Source organism: Primulina huaijiensis, chromosome 7 (genome assembly GCF_012295235.1).
Source record: "Primulina huaijiensis isolate GDHJ02 chromosome 7, ASM1229523v2, whole genome shotgun sequence".
NCBI lineage: Eukaryota > Viridiplantae > Streptophyta > Magnoliopsida > Lamiales > Gesneriaceae > Primulina > Primulina huaijiensis.
Genome location: NC_133312.1, coordinates 6,390,491 through 6,417,317, shown reverse-complemented (window position 1 = coordinate 6,417,317; position 26,827 = coordinate 6,390,491). Strand labels below are relative to the sequence as shown.

Here is a 26,827-nt window from a genome sequence, read left to right as displayed (position 1 = left end):
TCAAAACTTGTCTAGAATTTCTTGGATGTATTTCTTTTGAGAAATAAAAATCCCATCATCGGATTGTACTACTTCAAAGCCAAGAAAATAGTGCAATTTTCCAAGATCAGACATATCAAATTCATCCATCATAGACTCTTTGAATTTGACAAACATGTTGTTATCATTTCTAGTGAAGATAAGATCGTCAACATATAAGCACACAACAAGTATCCTACCCCAATTTCTAATTTTAATAAAAAGTGTATGCTCATATGGACATTTTCGAAAACCTTCTCTCAGAAAATAAGCTTCAATTCGACTATACCAAGCCCTTGGAGCTTGTTTTAGTCCATATAGAAATTTTTTTAATTTATACACTTTGTGCTCATTTTCAGTTTTAATACAACCAAGGGGTTGATCAATAAATACCTCTTCTTTCAACTCTCCATTCAAGAAAGCCGATTTCACATACAATTGAAATAAAGGCCATGAATTTTGTGCAGCTAATGCGATCATCAACCTGATTGTATCATGCCTTGCAACAGGAGCACACTTCTTTATAATCGACACCAAATTCTTGCTTGTAGCCTTTCGCTACTAGCCGCGCTTTAAACTTGTCAACTTCGCCATTCTCTTTTAACTTCGTCTTATACACCCATTTTACGCCAATGGTCTTTTGCCCTTTTGGACGCTCCATTAACTCCCAAGTGTTATTTTTTTCTATTGCTGCAATTTCAGCATCCATTGCATTTCTCCATTTTGATTCTTTAACTGCATCTTCAAAAGTTACTGGACCATAATATGAAAATAGAGCAAAATGAGTGAGTGGATCCTCATTATTGCTAATTCCTTGTACCTCATAGTCCTCCATCCATGCAGGTCTTCTTCTAATGCATTGAGACCGTGAACTACTAGCTGCATCAGTTTGTTCAATTGATAATATGTCATTAGTTTCAACCGGTTGACTTTGTGGGGTGGATGGAGCCAAATCTGCTGATTGTTGTTCCTCTTCTTCATCAAATTCATTTAGAAGTTTTTGTCCCACTTGATTGTCTTGCCATGTCCAGAATCTGTTTTCATCAAAAATGACATCACGACTAATAACAATTTTTTTCGTAATAGGATTATATAACCTGTATGCTTTTGACTGATCACTCATGGCAAGAAAAATGCATTTTTCTCCTTTATCATCTAGCTTTTTCCTCTTCTGATCTGGAAGATGAGCATATGCTATACACCCAAAGATTTTGAAGTGATTTACATCAGGTTTGCGTCCATTCCAAGCTTCTTCAGGTGTCATATTTTTAACAGCAAGTGTAGGACTTATATTCAAAATGTGACTGCTCCAGTTGACTGCCTCAGGCCAGAAAGTTTTGGAACACCACTCTTAGTCAAAAGACTTCGCACCATATTCATAATTGTGCGATTTTTCCTTTCACAAACACCATTTTGTTGAGGAGTATAAGCTGCTGTAACTTGTCTCTTGATGCCATGCATTTCACAAAAATTTGCAAATTCTTGTGAGTTGTATTCGCCACCTTGATCTGTGCGAAGAACTTTAATTGGGCTGTCAACTTCCTTTTCAACGAACACTTTATAATTTTTGAATGCTGAAAAAGCTTCGGATTTTTCGTGCAAAAAATATACCCATATTTTTCGTGTAAAGTCATCAATGAAAGTAATAAGATATCTTTTACCTCCATTTGACGATGGATTTATCGGCCCGCAAATGTCGGAGTGAATCAACTCCAAAGGCTTCTTTGCTCTACAAAATTTCCCATATGGAAACTGATTTCGATGTTGTTTGCTAACAACACATTCTTCACAAATCTGATCTGGAAATTCAATTCTGGGAAGACCTGACACCATATTTTTTTGTTGAAGTGTCTTGATACCACCAAAATTTAGATGTCCATAGCGGAAATGCCACAGCCAAGTTTCATCCTTCAATCTTGCTGAAAAACATGAATTATTTGTATTGTGGAGATACAAAGGAAACATTCGATTTGCTGTCATTTTCACTTGAGCAATTAAGCCCAACTTCCCATCTTCAATTCTGCAAACACCATCTCTAATAGAAATTTCAAATCCTTTTTCTTGAAGTTGGCCAACACTAAGAAAATTTGTTTTCAAATCTGGAACAAGAAGAACATTAGAGATAGTGTGAGTAGTGTTATTTTTGGTTTGGATTGTTACCTTTCCTATTCCCATTACAGAAACTTTGGAATCGTCACCGAACTTCACACTATCTCGAAATTTTTCATTCAACTCCGAAAATGCAGACTTGTCTCCACACATATGTTTGCTGCAACCTGTATCTAAATACCACATGTTACTGTGAGTTTCCTCCTTGGCTTGACAGACCATCAACAAGGACACTTCATCATCCTTTTCTGCAAAATGAGATTTTTCGTGTCCTTTGGTTAAATTGGTTGTGCATTCTGATTTGTAATGCCCAAACTTGTGACATCTTTAACACTCTACATTGGATTTGTCTACTGTCTTTGATCTATATGTGGTTGATTGATGACCACCACGTCCTCTTCCTCTTCCTCTTCTTTGTGAATCATGAGCATGATTATCTTTAGCTCCTTGTTGTGAGTTTCTGCGATCATTATTGCCTCTTCCTCGGCCTCTTCCTCGATCATATTTATGAAAATTTAAAGGATGTTTGTTTGTTGTAGCTTGCAAAACTTGCTCTTCGTTTTCTTGCTGAGCCATTTTTTGTTCATGAACCAACAATGAGCCTTGCAATTCATCAATGGAAAGGACATCGAGATCTTTTGACTCCTCAATTGAACAAACAACATAATTAAATTTCAGTGTCATCGATCGAAGAATCTTCTCGATGACTGCTACATCTTCTATCTTTTCTCCATGGACACGCATCTTGTTGGCAATGGCCATTGTTCTTGAGAAAAATCAGAAATTGACTCTCCAGACTTCATGCGAAGTGTTTCGAACTCCGTGTGAAGTGTTTGAAGCAGTTGCCTTCTTGCTTTATTTGATCCTTGATATTTTCTTTTCATCGAATCCCAAATTTGCTTGGAAGTTTCTTTGCTAAGAATAGTTTCCAAGATGGAGCGATCAATGGCTTGGAAAAGATAATTCTTTGCCTTCAAGTCCTTCAGCTTCAGCCTTTCTAACTTGGTCCTTTACGCTTCCGAAAGCATAACACCAGCAGCTGGTTCTGATGCACCAGAATCCACGACATGCCAATATTCTTTGGACCTCAAGAAGTTCTCCATTAACATGCTCCAATGATCATAATGACCATCAAACCGTGGAATAGCCGGTTGAACAAATGTTGTGTCAGATGCCATTTGATATTTCTATTATTCCACTCTACTTATGTGGCTCTGATACCACTATTACTTTATGAAAGAACAAGAAACAGAGGAAGAAATAGAGAAATGAAGTGAGATTATTTTCTTACTTAAAAAATGGTTACAAACTTGTGCTCATTTTATAGAGCTGAAAATGGATAATAACAAGAAACAAATAACTCCTAAAACAAAGGAACGGTCACTACCAGACTTCCAAAAGACTTGGTAAACATGGACTTGGTAAAAAACAAACTAACATTAAGCAAAAAACTAAATAACAAACTTGAAGTGAAATCTTGAACTACTAAAAAAACTTGACTTCAACATGGTATTGGTGTAAAGACCAAAATGGTTTTCAGATGATGTTTAATTTTATAAAATAAAAAAAGCTCTTCAAGCCGGTATGTGAATTTTGTTCTCAACAAAGGTTTATGTTCGTCTTTGAGCTTGAATTTACCCTGCAATTTGTTTCTTTCAACTTTATGCATTTCAGTTTTACTTAGATTACTCTGAATATATGTACGTTTTAAATTTTTTTTTTTATGGATTAACGCTATATTTTTGTTGATGGCTTGTACGGTGGAGTGATAATTTCGTGGAACATAAAGGTACTTTTGATTTAGCGATTAAATTCATTTTTGAAGGATTTCTGCGTCAAATTCAATTGTGTTCAAAAGGGTTTTCTTCTAGAAAAGTTTTTAAGCATGAGAGACCTTGAGAGGGGCTCTTCCCTGAATGGATTTCCCATGTTCATTACTGTGTTCTTCCCTGTTTATAACAATCAATATGGTAATTTGGGAGCGCTGAATTAGTTAAATGAGCAGGTAAACTTGTTTAGGATGATTTGACAACATTCGGAATTCGGGCCGTGGAGAGGCTCTAACTTTGTTTTGACTTGTTTTAGCATCGGCCTAAATATTGTTTGCTGTTGGCATTCTCCATTAGCATGACTAAAGGTTTTATCTTGCAACATTTTCCATAGCTTTTGTCTGTTTTGACCCATTGGTGTGTTGATTTGGTGACAATCGCGTGTTTAAGTGTAGATTGGCTTGCATTTTATGGTGTAATGGGATACTAGTTATGTCTCGTAGTCAAGTTATTATGGATGGTGTCCAATTAATAGCACTTGTCAAGTTGCAATTACCTTTTTTACTCAGTTTCCATATGCTGGAATAATCTCATTTGTGTTTATGGATGCCAACCGTTTGGAAACCGGGAGAACGTTCAAGATGGATAAAGTTTCTAAAACATAGCACTATCGGTACTATCATATATAAATGTAACCTCATTATCTAATTTGGTTCCTTCATGCCTGAATCATATCATCAAGGTTGGTTTTAATCGATTTTTGTCTCTCTAGATAAGATTTGAACCTTGAAGTTTCACTCCATCCAGTGGCCAGTCATACCTTAATAATCTCCACAGCTTAATCCTTGTATATCAAATTGATCCGAATTTATATGGCATGGAAAAACCTCGAAGAGAAGGTCTATTATCTAAGTAAACACATTCAAATCTTGCAAGATTATACGGCAAGGTTCTTCGGGAAACTCAAGACATGCTTAGAGTAGGAGGCGGAGATAAGAAAATGTATAAAATCAATTAAAAACAATGGCAAACTAATTAGTCAAATTCAACCGGTCAAAGACAATTTGATCAAAGTCAACTAGTCATAGTCAATTATCATAGTCATCTTGATCAAAGTCAAATATATACTGAATCAAATTATGGTAGTTGCTAATTTTGGAACACCTTCACAAAATTTAGACAGTCGCACTCTACTCAATATTTTAGTAGTCATGAAATCTCTCAAAACTTTCAAATTTAGAAACTTTTATGAAACTTTATAAAATCTTTTACAAGCCAAAAGTTTGATCTCAATCAAACTTTAATCACCAAATTCAACTCCTTGAATTTGACCATCTCAACAGGAACACAAAAATCAATATTTGTTTGACCCTCAATAGTTCAGAAAAATAACTAGCCTTGAGTTCACAACTCACGTGATTTGAGAACATGTATTCCTTATACGGGCTTACCCTAATTAGAACTCAACCTATTAGAACTCAACCCTAATTAGAAATAGCTAGTCGTGAGTTCATCAACCAATTGATCATAAGAATATCAGAAATCATTTCTGATTGCACCGATCGAATCATGTTAAGAGTGCCTATTAGCATCTCTCCATGACTACCTAGGTATCACTGGTAGTGCTTGCAAGAACTAGTATATTATAGTTAGCATACAGTACAGTCCCTTAATCTCATATATCCCGATCAAATCTACAACCATTGGTATGTCGAGGGTTGTATATAAATTCGATAACGATACGATGTATCTTTGAATAATCATAGTGGTATCACATGTGCATCTAAGGAACCACTTTACCCTTAATCACACCTCATACTCTAGCAAGATATTCCTTGCACTATTAACTCATTAGATCATATAGAATATCCGCACCCGTAGGCGAGCTTTGAATCCCTGACTAAAATGCACTGATTCATATGTAAGTCACCATTACACCAAATCTTGCCACCTGAAGACCTTCATGAATCCGGTAAACAAGTCAAAGTTTATCACTAGCACGTAGAGCCTTATTGTTGTCCCGAGTGATAAGGATTGCTTGTATACAACCATAACTGTAGATTTATCCACTTGATAAATGATAACTACTTGAAAAATCCAAGGAAGTGTTGTTTAGTGAACACATAATATGAACACTCATTTGTGTCGGACCGAGCGCTTGCCGCTTTACCAAAAGCTATAACAGGTGGTAATAGTTGTGTAAGTTCAGTTAGGTTCTTCAGTTCTTCCACGGATTAGTTTGTCAAACTCCGAAACTCTAAATTCCAACACTTCGTATGAGTGAACATATACATTTCCTTACCAATGAAACATGGTACACAATATCACCAAGGCTGGTTTCGAGCTCAAGCGACCTTTATCTTTATGTAGGCTACTGAATCGACTAGGAATGTGTTTAGAATATACAATAACTACGATATGCGTTTCATGATCACTATCTTATGTACGATCTCATATTTATTTTACTATAGTATGTTAAAATATTTATCAATACAATTTGTATAAGTTTCCAGATAAAGTAAATGTCATAATGAATTAAATGTAAAATATTATTAAAATAAAAATCATTTGTTAACATAATAATTAATAAAGCTCAAACCAACAGTTCACTTGCATATCACATACTTTAACAATATAAAAATAGCTAAAGACCTTGGAGTTAATGACAAGGTCCATTAGGCGGAACTGTATAAAGGCAGCAACAATTATACAAAAGGTGTTAGGATGAAAATGGGGCAAGGAAAACAGAGAAATTGCGGGCTATGGATTCGTAGAAATGATGAATGGGGAATCGGAGACCATATTTGAGTTGGTCCTTGAAGAAAGTTGAGAACTCAGGGGAGGAAAGTGGGCTTGATCCTAAGGGACATTAATTATAATGGGAAATGCAGAAGAGATAGCACCGAGTTCACAGAGCTCGGCCTCATCATTAGATTTATGCACAAAGGCCTGAGTCTAATACCAAGCTACAATATTGGTAGAAGATTCAGATGGGGTTTTCCTTTGTCCTTAGGACGGTGGGACGAAGGCCAGAGAATGTTAGGTTGAGGGGGATTTTGAGGACGCTCAGTTGAGGAACGTCTAGGAAGATTACAGAGGGAGAACCACCGGCTCGAGCGCCCGAGGTAGAATAAGTGGAATTATGCATAATGGAAAAGTATATTTACTTTCAAATTGTCGACATAAGCTAAAGGAAGGTGGGAAGACACTGGAAGTCAAGGAAACTTTGGAGCCGAGAGAAAGAAAAATAATGTAAAGTAGGAAATGGTGGGAGAGATGATTTATATATTGACACGGGAACTAGACCCAAGTAGGAGTACTTTGTCTCGAGGATAAAAGATTTATCTAGGTAAAGGGGGAAAATATTGAATGACATTATAGTAGTCGACCTAGTTTGCAATCATGTGCATGTCAGGCGGCGCACGAGTAGCTTAAAGTTGACCTGATAAAGCTAATGATATGACAGATCTCCTCGGCTGTGGTATGAAATATAGCCTTGACTACGGTATTTAATGAAGCATTTAATGGGGTATTTAATGAAGCATTTAATGCAAGCATGGTCGGGTGTCTAGTCGTACTAGGCTTCTGGATTCTACGACCGAAGTCATCATTACTATTCTCCTAAAAATATAAGGTTTTTGCATTTATTCAGTTCATAATGCTTCTTGAGTGTACTTATATCTTGTGAGTTTTCTCTTTTTGGGAGCCTCAATAGTGAATTGATCGTCGGAGTGACAACGCTTGAAAATACTTCTGAGATACCATTTACGAGTTTGTTGTTTGAGTGTGTGTAGGATCCCTGTCAAAATCTATCTTTGGGAGCTCGATCACCTCACCTCAGGCAATTTCCATAAAGAGAAGAAAGTTCCCAGCTTGAGAATTTTTTGGAACATCATCTATTAGATTTGGTTAGATTTGCTACAGTAAAATTGATAAACTATATTTGGTTCGAGATTTTATATATATAAAAATCTAATCAATTCACGTGTACTCACCCCAGTGGTGTGTAGGGCAACTTGGACCATAGAGGTGAAAAAGAAAAATGGAAAAAATAATGGAAATAATGTATAAACAAGATACTATTAAAAGTAAAAATTTACGGTAAAAAATAAAAATTTCAAACTCACAAAATATATTAAACTACACACTTTATAAAATTTTGTCTACTCAATTGTGTTCTTCTTCACAAATTGAGAGACCTATTTATATAATTTTTTTGGAAATAATCCAAAAATAAACACATCATTACATCATCATCACACACTAATTTTCAATGTTTACAACTCTTATTTTCAACATTCAATAATTTTAACTCTTTACTTTCAACACTCTCCCTTGTGATGATGACCATGATACAATGATTGTCTTCATTACGTGTTTTTATACTGCCTCGTTAAAAACCTTACTAGGAAAAACCTATTGGGATAAAACCATAGTAAAGGAAAAAGAGTACAATCACGTAAAATCCCCTTCATGTTAACACGAACGATTCTTCACAAATTTTGTAGATTGCGTATCCCAATGTTATATATATGTTTTTTGAATATTGTCGTAGGAAGTGCCTTTGTGAAGAGATCTGATGAGTTTTTACTGGATTGAATGTAACGAATATCAATATCTTTATTCTTCTCAGGCTCTTGGGTGAATGTGAAGAACTTAGGGGAATATGTTTAGTTTTGTCGCTTTTTATGTATCCCTCTTTCATTTGAGTAACACATGCAATACTATTTTCATATAGTATCACAAGCTTTTTGTCGAATGATAATCCGCATGAGATTTGGATATGTTCGGTCATTGATTTTAGCCACACAAATTCACGGCTTGTTTCATGTAGTGCAATAATCTCGGCGTGATTTGATGAAGTTGTTACGTGTGTTTGTTTCTGTGAACGCCAAGAAATTGCAGTGCCTCCACGAGTAAATATATATCCGGTTTGGGAACGTGTCTTGTGTGGATCAGATAAATACCCAACATCAGCATAACCAATTATGCTTTGATTAATATCTTTTGAATACAAAAGTCCCAAGTTTGTCGTTCCTCGTAGATAACGGAATATATGTTTAATTTCGTTCAAATGTCTTTTTGTTTGATATGAGCTAAATCTTGCCAATAAATTTACAGCAAAAGATATATCAGGTCTTATACAATTTGCAAGATACATAAGGGCACCAATAGCACTCAGATATGGTACTTCTAGACCAAGAATAACTTCATCATCTTCACATGAACCGAATGGATCATTTTCTATGTTTAATTATCTAACAACTATTGGAGTACTTAAAGGATTTGATTTATCCATATTAAAACGTTTAAGGACCTTTTCTGTATAATTTGACCGGTGAACAAATATTCCACATTCTTTTTGTTCAATTTGCAAACCCAGACGATACTTCGTTTTTCCAAGGTCCTTCATTTCATATTATTCCTTCACTTTAATGAAAACGTAATGGCATATTGAATTGTTTGCATCTCTTTTTTTTTTTCAAGATTAAGTATTCACTTAGTCGATTATACCACATTCGGCCGGATTGCTTTAACTCATATAATGATCTTTGCAATTTCACATAATAACATTCTCTGGGTTTTGAACTTTGTGCTTCAGACTTCTTAAATCATTTATACTTGATATTACTATCAAGTGATCCGTATAAGTAAGTTGTGGCAACATCCATAGGACGCATTTTTAAATTTTCAGATACTGTCAAACTAATCAAATATCGAAACGTAATTGCATCCATAACAAGAGAATACGTTTCTTCATAATCGATTTCAGGCTTATGAGAAAAACCTTGTGCAACAAGTCGATCTTTATATCTTACTATTTTATTTTTCTCATTTCGCTTTCGAATAAAAACCCATTTGTACCCAACAGGTTTTACACCTTCAGGTGTAAGGACTATAGGCCCAAAAACGTTACGTTTATTTAGCGAATCCAATTCAACATGGATGACATCTTTCCATTTTATCCAGTCATGTCGATTATTACATTCACCAAAATATTTTGGTTCATAATCTTCATTGTCATTTATGATGTCAAATTCCACGTTGTAAGAAAATATCTCATGAATTTCTTTTATATCTTTTCGATTCCATATTTTTCCAGTATTAATATAATTGATAGATATTTCACGATTTTCATCAGTTTGTGGTTCTGATGGAACATTTACATCATCATGTATTTCTGCCTGAATATCATTCTCTATTTTGTGATCATCGTGTTTCTATATGCTTTTTCTTTTTCGATGATTTTTATCCTTGGAACTGATTGGCCTTTCATGCTTGAAGCGTTTAATGACATCATGAGTGTCTTCAATTTATTTCTTTGGAATTTCAATTCGAGCAGGGACATTTACAACATTTATATATGATTTAGTTACCTTTTTGTGTCTAGAAATGCATCTGGTATTTGATTTGCTATTCTTTACAAGTGCACAATTTGCTGTACATCCTTTTCACATTTTTTAGTTCTTGGATCCATATGTAACAATGATGATGTATACCATATAATTTTCTTTTCGATGTGTTTCTTTTTTCCCCTAACATGGAGAAGATTTCCTCATTGAAATGACAATCAGCAAAACGTGTTGTAAACACGTCGCCTGTCTGAGGTTCAAGATATCGAATGATTGATGGGCTATCATAACCAACATAAATTCCGATCTTTCTCTGAGGTCTCATTTTTTTCGTTGACGCGGTGCAATAGGCACATATACCATACATCCAAAAATTCTCAGATGAGAAATGTCTGGTTCTTTACCAAAGACAAGCTGCAATGTGGAGTATTTATGATATGCACTTGATCTGATGCGAATTAATGCAGCAGCATGTAGAATTGCATGTCCCCATATAGAAACAGAGAGTTTTGTTTTCATAATTATTGGTCTAGCAATCAGTTGTAGACGTTTAATCAATTATTCAGCTAATCCATTTTGTATATGTACATTAGCAACGAGATGCTCAACAGTGATTCCGGTTGACATACAATAATCATTGCAATTGTGTGTAGTAAATTCACCAGCATTATCAAGTCTAATTTTCTTGAATGTATGATCGGAAAATTGATTCCGTAATTTTATTATTTGAGCAAGTAATCTTGCAAATGCCACATTCCGAGTTGATAATAAACATACATGTGACCATGTGATGGAGGTATCGATCAATACCATAAAATATCTAAATGGTCAACATGGTGGTTGAATTGGCCCACAAATATCACCGTGAATACGTTCAAGAAACATGGGTGATTCAATTTGGATTTTAGCTGGTGGTGGTCTTATAATAAGTTTTTCAAGAGAACATGCTTTGCATTGAAACTTATTATTTTGAAAGATCTTCTGGTCTTTCAGCGGATGACCATGTGTATTTTCTATAATTCTTCTCATCATTGTTGAACCAGGATGTCCCAATCGATCATGACAATTAATCAGTATTGAATAATTATCAACTACAATGTTTGATTCAATTAGACTTATATATGTATAATGCAATCCAGTAGGGAGCATTGATAGTTTTTCAATTACATATTTCTTTCCTGATTTATATGTGGTAAGACACATATATTTCTCATTTCTTTCATTTATTGTCTGAGTATCATATCTATGAGAATATATGCCATTAAAATTCAACAAATTTTTTTTCGATTGTGGTGAATACAAAGCATCATTTATTAGAAATTTTGTACCATTAGGTAACAAAAAATGTGGTTTACCACAACCTTTAATCTAGTCTACAAGACCTGATATTGTATTCATCATTGTTTTTGTTGGTTTTAGTTTCAAGATATATATTTTATCTCGGAGAATAGTGTGTGTTGTATCACTATCAGGTATGCAAACTTTCATGGGATTAGTTCCTTGTTTAGCTTTGTTCATAGCATTTTTCATATTTGAACTTCAAACAAAATATGCAATGAAAAAAAATTACTGACAATATATATGTAATAAAAAACATATCATAATTATACAATAAAACATTAGCATATTAGCATATAAAAAATAAAATATTTTACATTTTTATTCCACCAATATATTGATCATTTTTAGAGAAATCATTCAGAAAATCTGCAGCATCAAAATGAGTTGAACCACTCAAACGGACACTATATTCAGTGAATTTGATATCTTTTTCTTTCCCCTTTATCGATTCTGTGTAGAGCTTACAAAGGTGCTCGGGGGCTCGACAAATACGAGACCAATGTCGTGGAGTGTCGCATCTAAAACAAGAACTTTCAAATCGTTTTGAGTGATTTTCATTAACCCTCATGTTCTCATGATGGTGTTTTTAGTGGGTGGTTCGTGACGCTCTTTGGAGATGAGTTATAGAAGTAACTATCTCGATTGATTTCAAAACCACGGCCGCGACCACGACCACGACCACGACCATGACCACGACCACTTCCACGTCCACGTCCACGACCACGACCACGACCACGACCTCGACCAAAACCTTGTCTCTGAATTTGATTTGGGTTTCCAGATTTAAATTCATTTTTATTTAAAACATTTACTTCTGGAAATGTTGGTGATCTAGTGGGTTGAGATTGATGATTTTTCATTAGCAGCTCGTTGTTCTTTTCCGCCACAAGAAGACATGCGATAAGTTCAGAATATCTCGCAAATCCACGCACTCTATATTGTTGTTGTAAAGTTATATTTGATGCGTGAAAAGTGGAAATTTTTTTTTAAGCATTTCCGATTCCGTAACATCATGTCCACAAAATTTTAATTGCTAGATTATTCGATACATCGTCGAATTGTAATCATTGACTTTCTTAAAATCTTGGAATCTTAACGTATTTCATTCATCACGGGCGGTCGAAAATATTATTTTCCTTATATGTTCAAATCTTTCATTTAATCATTTTCATAAAGTCATGAGATATTTTTCAATGAGATATTCACATTTTAATCTTTCATCAAGATGTCGACGCAAACATATTATATCTTTTGCTTTTTCTTGTGATGATGAGATACCATTTTCTTTAATGGTCTTAGTTAGACCCAACGAATCAAGATGCATTTCTACATCGAGAGTCCATGGCATATAATTTTTTCTCGTAATGTCGAGCGCAACAAATTCGAGTTTTGCCAAATTTGACACGATGATGCTAGAAAAATAACAATGCATTTTATTACTTAAGTTTTAAATCTATTAATATGGCAATAAAAAGTAACAGTTAAATTATAAGTACAAGCATTCTTAAAAATAAAGAAAATACGCGAGGCGGATATTCTCCGATAAATACAAGACTAGTTAGTAAATAACTAAAATAATTATACAAAATAACCTTGAAAGAACCATTTTCTTCTTCTTCTTCGAAAATTTTGATGAAGAAAATTTTTAGGGAGGAAGATTAAGTTTGGAGTGATTGAATGTGTTTGTAAAATCATATTTATAGGGTAAAAACTAGCCGTTTATGACCATTACAAAATCTTAAAAAAATAAATGTATGTATATGTAAATTTTATGGTAATAATATGATGTATACACACAATAAATAAACAGTAACACAATAAAATTATATAAGCAGTTTAATAATATAATCACATCACGTTATTATAATGAGGTGTCATAGACTCCTTTTATATATTAACATGATATTATATATTAACTATATACACAATAAAAATAAATATACAGTAAAATAAATATTCTTACTTTTGAATATTTACCTTTTTATTGTGTTTTGGAGTTTGGAAAAATTTAGAGAACCGAATCTTCGAGTATCGTGCTGATATCGTGTTAATAGTAAAAATTTACGGTAAAAATTTAAAAAAATTTCAAACTCACAAAATATATTAAACTACATACTTTATAAAATTTTGTCTACTCAATTGTGTTCTTCTTCACAAATTGAGGGACCTATTTATAGAATTTCTTTGGAAATAATTCAAAAATAAATACCTAATTACATACATCATCACACACTAATTTTCAATATTTACAACTCTTATTTTCAACATTCAATAATTTCAACTCTTTATTGAGTAGGTCTTTTATGATACGGTAACACGAATCTTTATCTGTGAGACGGGTCAACCCTACCGATATTCAAAAAAAAAAAGTAATACTCTTAGCATAAAAAATAATACTTTTTCATGAATGACTCAAATAAGAGATCCGTTTCACAAAATACGATCCGTGAGATCATCTCACATAATTTTTCTCTATCTTTATTTTCAACATATACAACATATGTGCACAGCCTATTTGCAAATTAGATAAATTGTGGGCCAAGCGGGTAAAAAATATTCGCTTTTCGTTCGATTAACGAATAACTGCTATAAATCCCAATCTCATAGGCATCGATTAGTGGCCCTGCTCGACCAATCAAAGATTCCAACTGTTTCTCATCTGAGAAGAGGATAAACCCGAACCCAATTCCCCGTTATCCGAAGATGAACGATGCAGATGTCTCGAAGCAGATCCAGCAGATGGTCCGATTCATTCGCCAGGAAGCGGAGGAGAAGGCCAACGAGATCTCTGTCTCCGCTGAAGAAGTATGCGTTTTTGTTGCAAGTCGATTTAGCTGTTGAATTCTTGCGTTTTGCGTACGTTTTTGGTTTGGAGTGGGTATTATTTTATCGATTTGTTTGTTTTGCAGGAGTTCAATATTGAGAAATTGCAACTAGTGGAAGCTGAGAAGAAGAAGATCAAACAAGAGTATGAGCGCAAGGAGAAACAAGTTCAAGTCCGGAAGAAAATGTAAGCTTTTTTTTTAAATGTGATTCGCTTCTTTATTTGATGTTTTTCAATTTTGTGCTGTGTATGCATCAATCGCAGCAGAAATATTTAATTTTGTGCTGTATGTATATATGTGTGTGTGTGGTTAGTGTATTGTGCTTCCTAAGAATTGGGGCCACCCGATGCATTTTGACCAAGAAGGATGAAGTTTGGGCAAATCCCTTGTATCATCAAAACTTTTTTTTTTGTGGAGATAACATATTTCTGAAAAATAATTGTTTATATGAGAGTTGGTTACCTCTCTTGCTCACTGTAGGATATGCTACTGAAAGTAATGATGATGTGTATCGGGGACTATTTTTCTTTCGTCATATTTGTAATATATTTCAAGTTTATTTCTATAATGGTGCTGATTCATTTGTTTTCTAAAATGTTCTATTCTCTAGATGAGCATTAATGTATTACTCTAAACTCAATATGTTTTTGCTTTATCTCCGGTTGGGGCCCTATAGGGATATGGACAAGTGTTCGTTTGAAAAATCCTAACAAACTGCGATGTTCTTGTAGTGGAAGTTATTTACGATATATTGAATTGAATTTCTATTAACAAATGTTCGTTTACTATTGTGTTTTACAGTGAGTACTCTATGCAACTTAATGCCTCTCGAATCAAGGTTCTTCAAGCTCAGGATGATTTAGTCAATTCAATGAAGGAGGATGCGTCGAAGGAGTTGTTGCATGTGAGCCATGACCCCGATAGCTACGAGAATCTCCTGAAGGATCTTATTGTTCAGGTTTGTTAAAGTTGAATCTTGATACGTAGTTTATGCTCTGATTTATTAGAAAATTTAACATCGTTCATCTAAATTTTGGATCCAGATAGTGTAGATATTTACAAAAATAAAAGCAAATTGTATTTAAAATATTTTTTTTAATCCTCTATTGGTACCTTGCTAGGTCTGAGTTTTCCTATCTCCATTATTTTTGGACGTGGTAGGACTGAAGCTGTGAAGAACCTGCTGACAACATTTTAATTTATGATATTAACTTTGTTGGAAGAGAGAAGATAATCCATGCCTATTGTCAAATATACTTTCCATTTTATTGATAGACGTCGATTTTGTATTCAATTTTCGCTAGACATAAAATTAACCCAATTTTTAATTCTTCGAAGTCCATGGATCAAGTTTGCAGCAGATGCGAGTTACTATTTGTGTTGGAAGTTTAAATGATATCAGAATACACCTTATCTTTGTTGTTGAGATTATTTTTGTCATTCATTTTGAATATATTATATACCAGCTTGAGGTCTGACTCATTGCCACATCTGTTGAAATATATATTTGCATTTCAGAGTTTGCTAAGGCTGAAAGAGCCATCTGTGTTGTTGCGCTGCCGTAAAGATGACGTGCAAGTGGTAAACTCTGTTTTGAACTCAGCAAAGGAGGAGTATGCACAGAAGGCAAAAGTTCATCCTCCTGAGATAGTAGTCGATGATGTCAACCTTCCTCCTGCTCCTTCCCATCATAATGCACATGGGCCTTTCTGGTACTTACTGATAGATTCTGGTCTTACTTTCACAAATAGGAACTTGCAAAACAATGATTTGTCAGTGCTATATTATAGTGAACAACAGCCAATCAACTAAATACTGATAACTGTCTCTGCTTTGGTAATTGGATATTTTTCCCAAGAAATAACTGATGTATTGTCTAAATTATAATTATTTCTCCTGCTTTCTTTTCAGCTCTGGAGGTGTAGTATTGGCATCTAGGGATGGAAAAATTGTATTTGAGAATACTCTTGATGCAAGACTTGAAGTCGTTTTTCGTAAAAAGTTGCCAGAGGTTATTTCTCAACTCTCTATCTAGACTTTCATCTGCATTTACGTGTATTCATATATCCTTGGTGTAATATACTTCTTACTGAAAGTTACAAAATGAGCCATATGTTGCACCTCTTGTCCAGCAACCTCGTTCTTTCCCACACGGATAAAAGAATTACTCTTTGTGTAGATTCCTGCCTTAAGATTTGTTATTTTATTGAGTCTCTTTGAAACATATATTTTTTATTTAGTAGGAGTCAAGTAAGAAATCTGAAGGATAGAGAAAAGGGGATGTTGTGGTGTCACTAAATCTCTCTGTTGTTATTGTTTCCCTGGGATTTTACCTTGGCATTTTCCCTGACATCATGAATTCGTTGGCTCTTTACTCTCATTAGGAACTAGGGTTTGGCTCTCAAAAAATATTGATGGATTCAAAAATTCACGTATCTCTAAATAGTTCTATGGGGATTGATGGGTTTCTATCTTGTTTTGGAGGATATTAATTGAAGAATTGAAATGGAACACATAATACAGCAAAATGCCAAAAAGCACCTCTGTAACTTGTATATTTACATATACTAGGAATGATCACGTGCGATGCACGTTGGTGATTAATAATGAAATATATACTAAGAAGATTTAAATAATTTTTAAAATCGTTTAAATAACATCTTGTTTATGAGTATTTATTGATCTAAATATATCAAAACACAATAAATAAAAATACATCATACTGATAAATCAAATATATTCACTTATTTATATAACATTTTTCAATTTGCATGATTATAACATAATGACAGCTCTCGCAAATTAACAAAGATAATTTTCATCCAAATGTCATTCACAATGGAAAACAATAAAAATAAAATTAAGATAATAGTAAATTTTTCTAAAATCAAAATCACAATATATTTAAATGGAGTGCATATAGTGACTGTCAAATAAAATTCTCTTAATTAACTAAATTATAATAATGATGGTAAAATAAAACCCCTAAACTTGTTATTAAGTTAAATATCAATTGTGTTTTTGCTAACTTTTAACTCCTTGCGAATTTTGTTTAACTTTTTCTTTTTTTAGAATAGATATTACATATCAACTCAAATATTTTAAACTGTATAGTAGCTCAATCATCATGATTCGATCGATGTATCCAACAAAGACAATTATTGCACTCCAACAATATCAATAATTACACTAATTGCAGTATATGAGAATTGATCTCATGACTTTGACTCTTATATATACCAATTGTAGGATCATGCAATTGCAGCTTTATCAAAGGTTATAACCAGGATAACGATGCAACATTAACTAAAATCTTTTAAAATCGTAAAACAATTCAAACGTCACATTTCGATTGTTATACCTTACATAAACAATTATTGCACCTAACAAATATGATATAGTTGTTATTTTACATTCTAGAAATCATTTTTCTAAATCAAATTTATTCTCACTAATCAAATAATTTCATCGAACACAAAGTAGTTTTAATTACTAATAATAATTTAAGCACAAATATTAATTGTTAGGGTGACCACTATATGTCCTCACCTATGCTTCATTAAATTGCAATCATAATAATAATGCACAATGAATTGGTAAACATAACTTAGTTAATTTATTAAGTGAGTAATATTAAATAACAATTTTGTTATTTTGAAATGTGAAAAATAGCTTATATATATATAAATTCATCATATATAATGCTAAATTAATTAATATGTAGAAAAGAGAAAAAATTGTTTTTTATGTATGTAATTTCATCATATACAATTAGAAATTAATTAATAGGTTGAAAAGAACAAACAGTATAACAAATAATATATTATATATGATGATTTCGTAATAGAATAATGTTAATATAATCATATTTTATATTATGTTTAGAACGCAATTGAAAATTGATAACAAAATATATAATAATAGAAACTTTAATTTTAAAAACATTTTTTTATTTAAAATATTATTATAATACATAATGAATAATAAGTGAAATCACTAAATTGTTGAGTAACTATTTATTTAATTATTACTTAAATCAATTTATTGGAATTTGTCAAAAATTTAGCATTTCTTATCATCTACATAAAAATATCAAGAGTTTCATAAATTCATTGATTTTAATTAAAAAATTTAATTTAAATACATAAAAAAAATTTTAAGTTCCTAAAAAAATTATTTTATAGTTATATCTGAAATATTAAACATTTTATTAGAAGTTTTTTTATCAGCTATATAAAAATATCAAGAGTTTCACAAATTTATAGACATTAATTAGTAAAAATAACTTAAATTAAATATATAAAATTTATAAAAAAAATAACGTGTTTATAATATTATGAAAAAATTGAAAAATATAGTTGAAGAACTCACAAATTTTATTAGTTATATTTTAAAAATTAAAGCGAGTTACACCCATATATGGTACAAGGTTTTCTACCCCGCAATGAGATGTACAAGTAGTAAAACCACAATTAAAAAATAATTCATTAAAAAAGTAATTTGAGAAAAGTATTGCAAAATTGCAATCACAGAATAATTTTACGTTAAAAAAATATTCTTACAAATAATCTCTAACATATTTCAATATCTACAAAATATACGATGCTTATTAGTTCATATTTTAAAATCAATTTGTTATAAAAGTGACTTATTTATATGTAAAATAAAAGAAAATATAAGATATAAATATGAAATATTCATTAGCAATTATGAAGAAATACACTAATTTTAGCAGCAACAAAAAAAATCATGGGTAAATTGATAAATTCAACATGCATTAATATCCAAAGACATTTATTTAAGATAGACAATAAATTATAAAAGAATCCATTAAAAATTTATTGATTTAATTTGCTAAATTAAATCAATAAGGGTATATTAAAACATTCACAATTAGAAGTGATATATTTATATGTATGTTAGATGTTAGATTTTACTAAGAAATGTAAATAAATAATTTTTCTGGCCTAAAATTTAAAAAAGAAATAGGAATGTGTATTAATGTCCAAATCCATTTAAGATGGACAATGAATTACAAAAAACTCCTAAAAAAACATATTAATATAATTTGATAATTTAAATTAACAAGAAAATTTAATTAAATAAATTTTTTTGGCATTAAAGTTAGGAAAGAAAGATGAATGTGTATTAATGTCCAAATTCATTTAAGATGGACAATGAATTGCAAAAAAAACCTTTAAGATAACCTATTAATTTGTTTGCTAACTTAAATTAAATTAAATAAAATAAATGAACAAGGACAAATAAGGAAATTCACAAATGAAAGTGGTATATTTATATGTATGTTAGATAAATGCTAAAATATGTTCTCATCGCCTTTAAACTATTCCAAATTCTGTTTTGATATAAAACCCTCGTAAGATAATGTGTTGCTCTTAGTTTTCTTGTTGGCTGTTTTTTGTTATCTGTTGCATGTAATAATGCTTTTTTATTACGGTTTATTAATCAGTTCACCCAATGCTTTAAGCATGATATTTACTTTATCATTACTTGTATGGAAATTACAGATCCGGAAGAGCCTATTCGGTCAGATTGCTGCCTAATGGGATAAAATTGAGCTTGCGTTGTCCTGAGATTGGAAATTTATCCTTATACGTCTTTTGCATGATCTCATATTCTCATCTTCTCGTTGAAGTCCTTTGCCTGGATTCTCATATTTATTCAAGTTTTTATCTTGAAGATGATTCTGATTTTGGCTTTCAATTTGTGCAATAAAAGCAAGATGCTCAGGCCTGATATTTGTTACCTTGAGTTAACAAGTCAGATGGAAAAAGGCTTTGCTCTTTACATTCAGCAAGAGTGCTCTTTTTTCTTTACTTATTCTTCTACATGTGTGCATTTGTACGTTTTATTCTGGCGCAAATGATTGTATATTTTCGTGCTTATTTCTGCCATCTTGAAAATCTTAAACCATTTTCATATTTTGTGTGAAATTTTAATCAAATTACAACTTTTAACTTGTTTAAACAATAAAAAAAATTAAAATTTTATGTTGTGATCTTAAAAAAAAAAAAAGTTCTTTTTGCTAATCTTAAAATGCTGTGATTTTGTCATCCTTATCAATGTACATGGATATGTCCCTAACTCGCGCCTTGAAGCAATATTTAAATTTCAATACATAAGTAGAAAAAAGTGACAAAATTCGGAATGATGATGTGAAAAAGGCCAAATGTTTAATCATTAATAAATAATAACAAATATGGCACTAATGTCGATCAAGACCATAAAATAGAGTCGAAATTTTGACAAAACCAACAAAAACACCAGCATTATAAAATGTGACCAGCGAGGAAAAACAAAGGATAGGAGATCAGAATGGTACATGAATAATAAACAAGAAATTATAAAAATGCAAGAACCGAAAGCTCAAATTAATCAAATACTCAAATTAATGTTTCAAGAGATGGGATTTTTTTTTCTGAATTGCTGCCTTTTCACAGCATCCATTTCTATGTTACGTCCTCGAGCAGAAAATCAAGCAAAACGACACTGTTGCATTAGGGGCCCATTGATCAGCAAACATTCGATCGTAGAACCCAGAAACATGTTATGACCAGACACTCGACCATAATTGCGTTAAATACTTCATTAAATGTCTCATTAAATGCTTAATTAAATACCACATTAAAGATGATATCCGTACCACAACCTAGGAGATCCGTTCTATCACTAGGTTTGTCAAGTCAACTTTAACCCATGTTCACCGTCTGACAGACTCATGATTGCAAGGGTTTGAAGACGGAAAATATGTAAAATATTATAATACATTCATGACAAAACGAAACGTCAGGGGATGTATTCAATGTAGGAGATTTATTGACTTTTAATGATTTTTGTAGATTTTAATAATGTTTCTGACAAAACATTAGCAATCAACAAATGATTGGATTGTGAATATTTTTATTGTTGTTATTTCTTTTTTCCTATATAATATGCTTATATTGTACAATTTCACGCACACAATTCTATCCTTTGAATACATCTCTATTATTCCGCGGTAATGATAAAATCTTCTAAGTGTCTCAGATTCATTTTAAATTCTTCAGAAGAGTTTCAAGAAAATTATAAGCGATTAAAGGCATCTTGAAAATTTTAAATCACTTCGCTAACTGTTTTGGATTTAAGTCCATGAAAACTATTAATCACGTAAGAACAACAAACTCTTAGAGTCAAAATAACCAAAATCTCCTAGCATCAGGTTTTTTATTGGTAATATTAAGTCCTAACTTGTTTCAGTCACGCAGAGCTACATGAAAGGAAAAAAATGAAACGACGCTAATGATGGCTTGAAAAATGAAATGGGATTTCTGATCACTACAGGACTGAAATGATGGTTTTGAGACATATAAAACCATACATCTGGGAGCAGTGAACGAGTTCTTTCAGACGGCTGTAGCGGCTGAAGAAAAGGATGAAACCAAGGTTGAGGTGAAGGAGCAAGAATTTTCAATCACCTCTAATAATATCATTCTTACGTGAAGGAGTTGAGGATGTTCCAGAGCTTAATCCGGAAGATTTGGTCAGTGCTTGGACAGGATTTCTGAGATGACATACAAGCCATCATTCAAGAAGATTGAAGTGCCTACTGAGTATGTCTTTCTTATTGATATGATAGTGAAGCATGTTGGATACTGGTTTGGAACTTTTGACAACTTCACCAAAGTTCGTTTCAACTTCATTGTTGTTGTACTGGAGAAAACCCAGTCAGTTGGGGGCATGCGGTATTCAAAAAGTTGATTGATATTGTCAAATGAGAAAAAGAGCGATAGGTTTTGGTTTAGCCTCGAGCAGACTATTTTAAGCCTATGGCCTCAACAATTTGGGTGATGATTCGGATATGAGCTATATGAAAGTGATTGGTATATCTACTATGAAGATAGCACATAAGCACAAGGCCAAGAAGGCCTCAACAAGTGCATCCAGTGATCTAGAGTCTCCGAGGATGACACAAATCGAAAAGTGGAAAGCATTGAGCAGCACAGTGGGAGAGCAAGTGTCTCCCAAGAAGACAGCGGAAAAAAAGAATTATTCAGTTCAACCTAGTCCAACCAAGCCGAGGTTCAAGTCAGTAAAGTAGAGAAAGTGGCTCAAAGCAGCAGAAGTCAACATCACAACTCCATTTTACAGCTTCATCAGATATGGAATCTGTTTCTAAGTTTGGAATCTCCAAGGACTCAGCCGTGGGAGCAGCTGAAGAGGAATACACTCTTCTAGCTTCAAAACTTGTTCATAATCAACCAATCCAGCCTACAACCTCTTCACAACAAGCACCCCCAGTTCAAACATCATCCGCAGCTAAGTCACACATATCAGCTCACACAACCTCATCAACTAGTACAAACCCTATACTTACACAAGCCCAACCAATCTCTAAACCTGTAGAGCATACCACACCCCAACAACACTCAAACATTCGTCTACAACCAGGTCAAATCATTCAACCAGAGCAGCAAGTTCATCAAGATCATGAGATGGTTGACGCTCCAAAACCAAGAACTGCAGAACAATTTTATCAGACCATGATAGCCAACACATCTTATGATTAAAAACAAAAGGCTAAAATTGAGAGATATATAGCTGAAAAGATGTTCAATTTGATGAAAAGGATCATATAGCTTCGTGGATTTCATAATCAACCTCTCAATTCAACGAAAAGCAAGTTATCCAAGATGGTTCAATGGGAAGTGATTTGATGGAGCATTCTGGAGTTCAACACTTCTCATGTCTTGTCTGACAATGGTAATGTTTCTCTTATGTTGGTGCATAAAGCATATACGAGCGCACCCGAGTGGTTGAATTTCTATACATAATATGCGACGTTAGCTTCAAATCCTTTATCACTTTGGTTGAAGACATCACTTGGAGAGAGTCGTCCAGAATTAGACGCATTGCAAGGAATTGCCAAGGAAGTTGTTGAAGATCAGGAGAAATCCGAGGCGACAGCTGATCACCACACGGGACTCATGTCAGTCTTATTCAATCAATAATGTTCAAGTTCCCAAATCCTTTTGATCCAATTTTTACATCTATTCATAAAGGCATTGAAGAAAATAGATTTATGCTGCAAAATCTTCAGAACTACATACCGACTAAGCCTATGCTGCAAGATTCCCTTGACAAACTTGTCTCCAAGACTCAGTTAGACGATGCGTTCCAAACTCTACTGATCTTGTCAGCACTAAAATGTCATCTCTTCAATGAAAAAGTAATGCTCTTCAGATCAACATTGATGCATTTCACAAATTGGACCAGTAGAGATTTTCTGACATATTCATGCTGATAGACGTACGCCACTAGGTCATATATAATGCATGGAGATTCAGCTTGCACTAAGCAGATGGAAATGGTTTTAGAGAGAAAAGACGTCCAATCCAACACTCTATGTAAAGTGGATACTCATATGGGCGAACTGGTTACCCATTTATGTGATGAATCCAATAAGGGGGAAACCAGGAACTAGCAGCAGCAAATGTCGAGCATCAACCATCAACCATAGGCTACTAGACAAATTCAGAAATCTTTTCAATCTTCAGGAAGTACTAGTTTGCCCAGATGAGGGAATAGAGGAGGTGGAAATTTTGAAGATGACTGGCTATAGTACTCTTGTTCTCAGCAGCAGTATCAAAGCTGATCAGAACAAAGGAAGGAACAATAAGGTTGATTGATTAGAAAACGAAGACAGCCAGATGACAGAAGATAATATTTTTCCTAATACTTGTAAATGTAAACACTTAAATTTGATAATATTGATAACCAAAATCGAAACAAGGTAAAATATATAGGATCAAGAATACAGTTTTCCCATTTTTATTATTATCAACAGTCAAATAATCAAATTTAAAATAAAATTTTCATTGTGAATGTTGTATGCATAACTTAGACTAAAGTGATTGAAGTTCTACCATCAGTGGCTGAATAAAAACATCAAGTTTATCTTTTGGGTTACTCGCCCAGGTTCAATATGTAGTACTCAAAAACTAGTATACATAAACCTCATGTATAATTATAAAATTTAATTTGATTAATTAATAATTTAAATGACGCATGATACATGATTAAATTATTTTAAATGTTCATATGCTCATTTTTATACCATTCAAAAAAGTTTTCTCGAATTTTAGCTTTTCATGCGAATATTAGATGTCGGACAGGGGAAAAGAGATCGGAGACGATTAAAGTGCAAAAATTTAAGGTTATATTTTATTTTAAACCAAGAAAATTAATTATTTTAAATCATTTACGAGTTTAGTATTTTTAAAGTTTAATTTAATTTATTAGGCGAGTTATAAAATTTTAAGCGTTTAAAATGTAAATTTTAAAAACTAAGGATTTATTCCTTAGATTTGGGTTAAAATATTTATAATGATTTTAATGCCAGAATTAATTTATTTAATTAGTATTTAAGTTGGATTAGGATTTTTAGTATCTTATTTAACATTTTTAAAAAAAAAATATAGGGGATTTAATTCTTGTAAATTTGGAACTTAATCTTTTTAAATTAAAGGGTGAGATTTTTTGTTTTTGTTTAAATTATTGCTTAGAGTTTTAATCTACCTAAAACACCTAATCATTGTTCCATTTAAATATTAGAAGAATCCTATCTTTTCCTAGAATTAAAACCCACGCACACAAACCACATCACACGCACACACACACACATTAAACGCAAAACACACACAAGCCACACACACAAAAATACGTGAGTTTCTTAGCTTGGAGAAATGAGTTTTTGGCTACTTCTTCTAGGGAACACCATCACCGAAACATCATCCATTATTATGGAGGATTTTTGGATCCTTGGAAGCAAGAAAAATGCAGCACAACGCCCACCCACTACAAGAAAATACTGAATACACAACACTTAAAAGACAACGGTTTTACAAAAAAACCGTTGTATTTTACTTTTTAACAACGGTTTTAGTGAAAAACGTTGTTATTGAGAATTTTTTTTAAGCAAAGACAACGGTTAAAAGGTTTTTGATCCCCAAAAAAACTAACGGGTTATAAAACCGTTATCTATTACCTTGTTTTTTTGGACAAACGACAACGGTTTTAGAGAACCATTGTGGATTAGCGTGTTTTTTGGACAAACAACAACGGGTTTGGTTAAACCGTTACTATATTTAGCGACGGTTTTAATAAAATCGTCGCTATTTTTAAGTAAAATTGTCTCAATTTTTAAAATAGCGACTGTTTACACAAAACTGTTGCTACCATCGCTAATAGCGACGATTTTTGCTTAACTGTCGCTAATGGCGATGGTTTAATAAACAACCGCCGCTAATAGCGATGGTTTTACAAAAAACCGTCGCAAACTGTCTATAAATACTCGTATTTTCGGTCCATTTTCCTCACACCGCTTCACATCTACGATAAATGTTTCTCTCTTTGACGATTTTAGTTTCAATTTAGGGTAAGTTTTTTCGCTTCAATTCTTGATAAATTTTTAAGTGTTAGCTTAGTCAAATTGTAAGTTTTTTTGGTAGATTTATTAAATTATAAAAGTAGATTTTTTTATTTTACTTAAAAAATTAGCGACAGATTATGTCTAAACAGTCGCTAATTTGCGACGGCTTAGTCAAAAACCGTCGCTAATTTTAGCGATTGTATATCTTAAACCGTCGCTAATGAGCGACGATTTATTCAAAACCCGTCGCTAAAATTAGCGATTTTAGCAACGGTATATCGTAACCCGTCGCTAAACCGTCGCAAATGATAGCTACGACAACAGTTTTAAAACAGTTGTCGTTGAACGCACTTTCAACAACACTGTCAATTACAACGGTTTTCTGGCAGCTACAACAACGGATATTATCCGTTGTCGTTTTTTGTTTTTGTTGTAGTGTCCATTCGTCCTCCATTCTTCCCCGCGTCGATATTCGATAATTCGTGTGTTTTAACACAAAAGCATGTCTTAGTCCTTTCTTTACGCATCGATCATGTTATATTACGTACTTTGATACAAATTATGCATGAAAATTTGTTTGGTAAGTGCCAAGATTAAAAGCAAAACAATTTGGATCAATATCTGAAATTTTAAGCATGAATTGGTTCATTTCTTGGTTTTCTTGATCAATCCTTCGGTTGTATCCCTCCGGAATGTTGCTGCTGTGTATGGCTGGGTTCGAGGTTGTTTTTGGACATGGTTAAGTGATCTGGTAAAGGTTAAAAAGGGTCTGGAGAGACAGCACAACCGCTGGAAGTGAATCTAGCATGTGCGATTCGTTTTGCATGCGAGTAGGAGTTGTGGATGTTCGGTGATCTGGTTCGGTGAAGGGCCTGGTTTAGGGCTTGTGGCTGTGGTTAGGGACGTGAGTTAGGGTCCTAGGGGGAGTCTAGATAGGGTGGTTCATGGGCTGGTTGGCTGGATAGAAGGCTGGAACCAGAAACG

The 26,827-nt window shown here is 33.1% G+C and overlaps 1 protein-coding gene across 1 annotated transcript; it reads left to right on the top strand.

Moving 5' to 3' along the window:
- Positions 1-14,160: 14,160 nt before the first annotated feature.
- On the top strand, positions 14,161-20,229 carry LOC140980149 (V-type proton ATPase subunit E-like). The gene is made up of 6 exons (XM_073445844.1): positions 14,161-14,395; positions 14,500-14,600; positions 15,217-15,373; positions 15,934-16,127; positions 16,327-16,426; positions 19,944-20,229. The coding sequence occupies exons 1-6, from the start codon at positions 14,294-14,296 to the stop codon at positions 19,977-19,979; spliced, it is 690 nt and encodes a 229-aa protein (XP_073301945.1). The 5' UTR covers positions 14,161-14,293; the 3' UTR covers positions 19,980-20,229.
- The last annotated feature ends 6,598 nt before the right edge of the window (positions 20,230-26,827 follow it).